This window comes from Alosa alosa, chromosome 10, assembly GCF_017589495.1.
Source record: "Alosa alosa isolate M-15738 ecotype Scorff River chromosome 10, AALO_Geno_1.1, whole genome shotgun sequence".
NCBI lineage: Eukaryota > Metazoa > Chordata > Actinopteri > Clupeiformes > Clupeidae > Alosa > Alosa alosa.
This window is the reverse complement of record NC_063198.1, coordinates 32,444,897-32,452,396: the sequence shown is the minus strand read 5'-3', so window position 1 is coordinate 32,452,396 and position 7,500 is coordinate 32,444,897. Positions and strand designations below refer to the sequence as shown.

General features: G+C 48.9%; 1 protein-coding gene across 1 annotated transcript in view; it reads right to left on the bottom strand.

The window, feature by feature from the left end:
* ppp1r16b (protein phosphatase 1, regulatory subunit 16B) overlaps positions 1 to 7,500 on the bottom strand; it is a 60,770-nt gene that overhangs the window by 9,445 nt on the left and 43,825 nt on the right. The window contains exon 3 of the mRNA XM_048255948.1: positions 6,420 to 6,490. Coding sequence (XP_048111905.1) covers positions 6,420 to 6,490 — 71 coding nt within the window. The remainder of the gene's footprint in view (positions 1 to 6,419; positions 6,491 to 7,500) is intronic.

The following is a 7,500-nucleotide window of genomic DNA, read 5'->3' as shown; positions in this document are numbered from 1 at the left end:
CTCAACACACACAGCACTTTAAAATACACAAGCACATGCTCGCTCTCTCTCTCTCTCTCACACACACACACACACAAACAGCACATTAAAATACACAAGCTCTCTCTCTCTCTCACACACTCACACACAGAAGCACAGTCTGAGCATTCACTAGGTGAGTAAGGGCAATTTGAAAGTGACATAGAGAAAGCTGCATGAATCAGATGTGTGTGAGAGAGCAGGATGTGTAATCAAATAACAGTTTCAGGTCAGAACCAGACGCATTCAGAGAACAGGATATGTAAATGCTTCAGAAAAACAGAAAAAAAAAGTCAGAACTCTGTGTGGATAACAGGAACTCACAGTTCAAGAGAAAGCAGCACAGAATCACATTAAAAGCTGAGAGGGTTTACAACAAAGGTTAATGACTGCTGAGTGCAAATGATTATTGCGGTGTCCTGGGTTTCAAACATGCCTTTAAAGCCGTGCTAGTAAACTAATCTGAGAGGTAATTACAGATGCATAATGGAAAGGCTTCGCTTGTGTGCCTGGCTGACCCATAACAGGCCTCAATTTATGACACATTTTTAAAAAAATGCTCGCCCAGGTTTCATATGCCTCTGCTAGTCTCTCTAAATCAAGACACCCCCCCCCCACACACACACTCACACTCTCTTTCCATTCGTCAGTTCCACACACACACACACCAGAACTCAAAACACCCACATCCTGTGTTCCTCTTTATTCTCTAATCTCTTCTTCCTCCACCCCCCCCTCATTCCCTCGTTTCCTTGCTCTCCTCCACCCCCCCTCTCATTCCCTCGTTTACTTGCTGTCTCTCCTCCACCCCCCCTCATTCCCTCGTTTACTTGCCGTCTCTCCCCCCCCCCATTCCCTCGTTTCCTTGCTCTCTCCTCCACCCCCCCCTCATTCCCTCGTTTACTTGCTGTCTCTCCTCCACCCCCCCTCATTCCCTCGTTTACTTGCGGTCTCTCCTCCCCCCCCCCTCATTCACTTGCTGTCTCTCCTCCACCCCCCCTCATTCCCTCGTTTACTTGCCGTCTCTCCCCCCCCATTCCCTCGTTTCCTTGCTCTCTCCTCCACCCCCCCCTCATTCCCTCGTTTACTTGCCGTCTCTCCTCCCCCCTCATTCCCTCGTTTCCTTGCTCTCTCCTCCACCCCCCCTCCACCATGGAGAGACAATGACATAGAGGAGGCCATAATGCTCGTCTTTCATAACCCCCCACCCTGTCGGGCCGCTGGGCAGTGCGGGCGCTTGGTGGAGCGGGCGGCCACGTCCCGCGGAGGGCAGTTAACAACGCGAGCAGTGTTTCAGCGCTACGCACGCCCGGCAGCGGCTCGCAGGGGAAGGGGAGAACTGGACGCGGAGGAGGAAAGAATGGAGAGAGAGAGAGAGAGAGAGAGAGGGAGGGAGAGAGAGAGAGAGAGAGAGGAGAGAGAGAGGGAGGAGAGAGAGAGAGAGAGAGAGAGAGAGAGGGAGAGAGAGAGAGAGAGAGAGAGAGAGGGATGATGAACGAGTAGACAAAGAGGCTGGTGGGAGAGCTCGTAAAAATAGCGAGTGAGAGATGAAAACAAAGTGTATTACTTCTGCTTTTATGTTCACTTTAGGGAAGTTGTCTGGACGATTGTGAACAGTGGTTTCCTACATTGTAGATAGATAGATAGATACTTTATTGGTCCCCAGGGGAAATTCAAGGAAATTCAAGGGTTGTGTGTATGTATGTATGAATGAGTGTGTGTGTGTGTGTAGCTGTGTACATGTGAGTAAAGGGGGTGGAAGTGCTGATTCACTGGAGAGATTGTGGCAGTAACCCAGAACAATCCCAGGCCAGGCCTGCGGTTCTGCCAGAGAGAATCTAGGCGCTGTGGAGCTGTGATGCCCCAGGAGGGCTGTGGAGCTGTGGAGCTGTGGCTTGGTAGGACAGGGCTCTGCTGGGCTCTGCTTAGCGGTCTCCAGGGCGTGCGGTGGACTGTGCAGTGGCTATGAAATAAACTTGGACTTTGTTCGCTCAGTGCTCTTTGCGGCTCCTACAGGAGGACGTGCATTCACACATGACTGTGTGACCTGAATTGTGTGTGTGTGTGTGTGTGTGTGTGTTTTCGTGTGTGCACACACACACACACACACACACACACACACTATGCAAAAAGACTATTGCCTTATAAAATAACAACTATGTAAAACTAATTTAACATCCCAGACTGCTCCCTGCTCCCCATAAGAACACACGCAGTGTCCACTCTGCTGATCTATGCCTATGTGAGAGCGCAGGCTTTGATAACAGAGTGGTAAAAGTAGCCAGCAGTGGAGCTGCATGCCAGACACATTAATAATGCTGCAGATAAACTCAGTGTGTCAGGGGCTAATTGCCCCCAGCCTGAGGGGAGGAATCCCTCCGGAATACTAACCAGCACCAGCCCTGGTAATGAGCTCTGAGCAACACTCTGCCTCCGTGTGCGTCAGACCAGAGTAAATATGGACTGCCACTGGGATAGCACATTCCTGAGCATACATTCAGTCATGAATAAAACATCCGTAGTCTATGTCTATGTGTGTGTTCATACTTGGTTATGGAGTTCCTTGTAGAAGCAGCATTGTGTTTTTTGGTCTAAAAACAACCTAAAGTACGCAACCTAAAGTACGCAACCTAAAGTACGCACAAACCTTGCAAACATCACCAGCACCCTAGATGGCACTGAGAAAAGCTTGCTAGAAAGCCAGCTGTCATCTTTTGTCAATATACTGATGTCATGCTGGGTTTTTTTTCTTACATTTTCACAGGGTGTTCCATCTAGGACCACTGAACATAGCCTGGACGTTTAGTGCGATTGACAGGTGTCGTTATGTGTCCTTACACAGCACGACCATTATGCCATTTGCCATCAAAATGAATCTGAAGGTGATGCCTTCAAAAGTGGCTGCCTGCAAAAGCAAACCTGTTATATCATGTTGCTTTAGGCACTAAATCATATTAGGTGTCCTTATTGCAGGGCATTTAGGTAAATTATGAATAATCCTTCTGCTAATCCAGATTCCCTAATCCAGTGACAGCCTGTGTGCATTGCTTCTCAATGTACATGATAACACTAAACCAAAATCAGAGGTTCAGGTCCATCTTGTACAACATATGCACTTAAATAAATAAATATGTACATGAATATGTGAGACTAATAGTATAAATAATGTGACTCATGGGTGTGTGGTGATGATCAAGTACACACTACTTAAACACATAGACCATACACAGGTCATATATTCATATAATAGTTAGCTAAAATATGATGGATTGAAAATCATTCTAATCTCTTCTGTTATTACTCAAACTCACTTGTGTCATTCCACTAACGATCATTGTGTGCATGCTAAAAGCATTTGCTGCATTGTTGACAGTGTTGATTTGTCTCATAGTAATACCTCACTTCAGTTTTGGAGTTTCACCCACAGATGAGTAGGCAGATTCATTTTCAACCACCACTATTCATGGAAAAACTGACCAACCCATAAAGACAGACAGACCGATCGACGGGCCGAGAGGCAGACAGTCCGAAGATGCCCCTGTCCATTTTGTCTGACAGACATGGGCAAAACACGGTAAATGGACACATGAAAACCTGCCGCCACCTCAATTTATCCCCTGACAAGCTGCTCAGCCTCACATGCCAGTCAGCCCACAATGACAGGCCTTTCAGGAGACATTAAACCCACACCCCGCATACAGACACACACACACACCCCGCATACAGACACACACACACACCCCGCATACACACACACACACCCCCCGACATACACACACACCCCACACACACACACACACAAAACACCCACACACACCCCGCATACACACACACACACACACCCCGCATAGACACCCACACACACACACCCCGCATAGACACCCACACACACACACACACACACACACAGAAATATTAAGCTGCACAGAGTGAGCGAGACAATGATTGGCGATGCCAAGTGAGCGACCAAGATTAATGTCCCCCTGTCTTGGGGCGTGTGGCAGTCTGACGGCCCCCTCTGCCAAGCCTCAGTGACCACCCCAGGGCCTCCACCAGCAAGCCTCCACCACCCCAGGGCCTCCACCAGCAAGCCTCCACCAGCCCAGGGCCTCCACCAGCCAGCCTCCACCAGCCAGCCTCCACCACCCCAGGGCCTCCACCAGCCAGCCTCCACCGCCCTGGGGCCTCCTCGCCGCGCCTGGCCGCGCCTCCATAATACAGATTGGGAAATGCATTTAAGTGTGAGCGGTTCCCAAAGGCGTCCTTAACTCCAGCTCTGATTCAATATTATTTTTCCATTTCACACCAAACTCTGGCAATTCACAGCCTGGAGGACGTGAGCCAAATGGTAGGTGTGTGTGTATGCGCGTGTGTGTGTGTGTGTCTGTGAGAGAGAGAGAGAGAGAGAGAGAGAGAGAGTGTGTGTGTGTGTGTGTGTGTGTGTGCGCAAGAGAAAGAAAACAAAAAGAAACTGAATTTTGCCAGGAGGGTGGCAATATTGCAGCCTAGTGTGACTTAACTGTCCGTTCTCTCCTGGCAACAGGAGCATCAGCCTGGCTACACTAGACCACACACACACACACAAACACTCATCCTCCACCATCAGTTCAGCGCCTACCAGTGTGGATGTCATTAAACCGCAGGGACACCATCATCGGCCAGCGAACAAACAAATCACACAATCTCAGATTATATAACGCCACAAATAACCAAAAAAACTCCCCTGTCCTCAAATCCATGACCAAAAAAGAAGGTTGCCTATGACGACCACCCCCATAAGACCTCATCTTATCTCTCAGCCATCTCAGGAGCAATTGCAGTCTGAAGGCCTGAAGCACAGACATAGCTCCTCAGAGGCAGACATAGAGGTGTGGGGAGATGACTGCAGTAGTGGTGGAGCTCTCTGCTGTCCACTGAGCCACCAAACGGCTCTAAATCTGTGTGCGTAAGCCTGCCACTCACTGCCGAGGGAGGGAGAGCACACTGGATTAGCCCATCTGGCGGCGCGAGGCTGAGGGCTGAAGGTCAATCTTTTTTCCTGGCTCGCTTTTTCGACCCGCACTTCACCCTGTCTGTCGCTGACCGACCGGCACCCATCACTGCCTCACAGTCGAGCCGTGCCAGGCCAGTGTGCCATGACGACTGGATGACCGTAATGGACTGGACGACCATAATGGACACATAATGCCAGTGTGTGTGTGTGTGTGTGTGTGTGTGTGTGTTATTGTGCTGGTAGCGATCATTTCACGCACCAAAGATCAGGTACGAAAACGGGGTGGTGAAGAAAAGGTGAGAAGCGAGAAGGGAAATGGCCATTTCATAGCAAAACAGGCTGAGTGACATTTGTTGTCCAATGTGCATCCGCCATGGAGTGTGAAGTTGCCTAAAACCAGAGATTTATAAAGAAAACAAACTACAAAATGACTAATTTTTACAAAAAAAAAATACTTATTATTTCTTCTTTTGGCTTGGGCCCACTTGTTTGGCAACATGCTTCAGCCTGGCCCCTCCCTCCTCCCTCCCTCAGTAATCTACATGAGTTTTCTTTCTTTCTTTGTGCCTGAAGTTATCAGACATTTCTGAAGATTTCATAGGCCTAATGGACACTTCATAGTAGACTATTAGAATAAGTCTGAATATTTGTTGGACCAAACCAGGTAATAAATAAACTTGGGTAGGGTAGACTAGGCTTTAATTTGTAAAATTGGTTTGAAATGTTTTAACCTGCAGCTAGGCTACTTACAGATTGTGGCATTGTGCTAGTGTGTCAGGCCACTGAGCGTTTCTTAAAAGACGATAACGATAACGCTAACGCTAACGGCTCTAGTCAAAAGGGTGTGACAAAAATGATGGCCTTTTACTTGTTTGCTTTTACAGGCAGACCCTGGGGGCATTAATCACCTTAGCTGGACCCTGGGGGCATTAATCACCTTAGCTGTTACTGTTACTCTTCGCGTTCACTTGGTCAGTTGCCTAATGATTCGGATCGCTGTGTCCAGGAAACTGGGTCACCTCAGGTAATGAACTCAAACTGCTTAAGGGACGGCAACAGGAACATTCCTGAACCCTTAAACATGATAACATGGACCGAGCTGGACACTTCGGAGATGTAGGACAAGACACAGGTTTAAACTGTGATGTGTGTGGAGATGTACAGTAGGACAAGACACAGGTTTAAACTGTGATGTGAGTCTACTGTCCACTTGCGATCCGTTCACTCAAAAACGACACATTAAAAAAAAAAAAAACAAAGTGATATTGCACAGGGCCACAGAGCCCAGTTTCTTTTTGTTTTCTTTCTCTTGTTCTCACACACACACACACACACACACACACACACACACACACACACACACTTGCAGGTGCAGATGTCTGGCTTGTGCTGTGACTGGATGCCTTACCTGGTGCAGAGCAGTGAGGCCATCTTCGTTGCACAGGTCTGGGCTGACGTTGTTCTTCAGTAGGTAGCGCACTGTAACACAGGAGAGCACAGAGGCTTGGTTATGCCACAGGCAACGCCACACAAGCTTGATGCACACTGACAAACCACATCTGCAAAATTACAACAACAAAAAAGGAACAATTACGTAACCAGCATGATGGTCAGTGAACTGACACACAGCGAGTTATAGGGCAGGTACTGTAGTGGGCAAAAGGTACTTTTGTTTTTTGTTTTTTGTTAAATTCAAAACCAAAACAGGAAACAGAAACAAACAACTCGTGGGGTTGTGACGTGTGACGTGACGCTCCAAACACCAGCGCATTGCCCACATGTCCCCCGGGTGACAACAGCGGATGCGGTCCGGCTCGAGGCCCCCCAGTCCCACGCCACAGGGGCTGACCTGCCGTTTCATAACAAAGCTCACTCTTCATAACGCCTTCATTACGCGGCTACTGGTCGTGGCCTACTTGTTAGCACTTCGGACCTGTAACCGGAGGGTTGCCAGTTCGAACCCCGGAGTGTGTGCGTGTGTGCGTGCGTACTGAATATGTGCGGGCAAGTGAGTGTGTTTTCACTTGTAAATGTGCGCGTGTGGGTGCGCATGTGTGTGTGTGTGAGTGTGAGTGAGTGTGTGTTTGTTAAGCTGTCTGTTTATGACGCGCTGCAGAGATGTGAGTGGGGATGGGCAGCACACACGGGATGCTCTGTGCTGCATCTCACACACACACACACACACACAGGCCTGCTGATGCCATGCTGCTCTGTGCTGCATCTCACACACACACACACACACACACACAGGCCTGCTGATGCCATGCTGCTCTGTGCTGCATCTCACACACACACACACACACACACACACAGGCCTGCTGATGCCATGCTGCTCTGTGCTGCATCGCTGCTTTCACTCTCTCAGTGGGACAGAGCTCCCTGCCCTGAGAAAGCCATCACCCACACACACTCTCTATCTCACCCACACACACACACACACACTCTATCTCACCCACCCATACACACACACACACTCCTATCTCACCCAC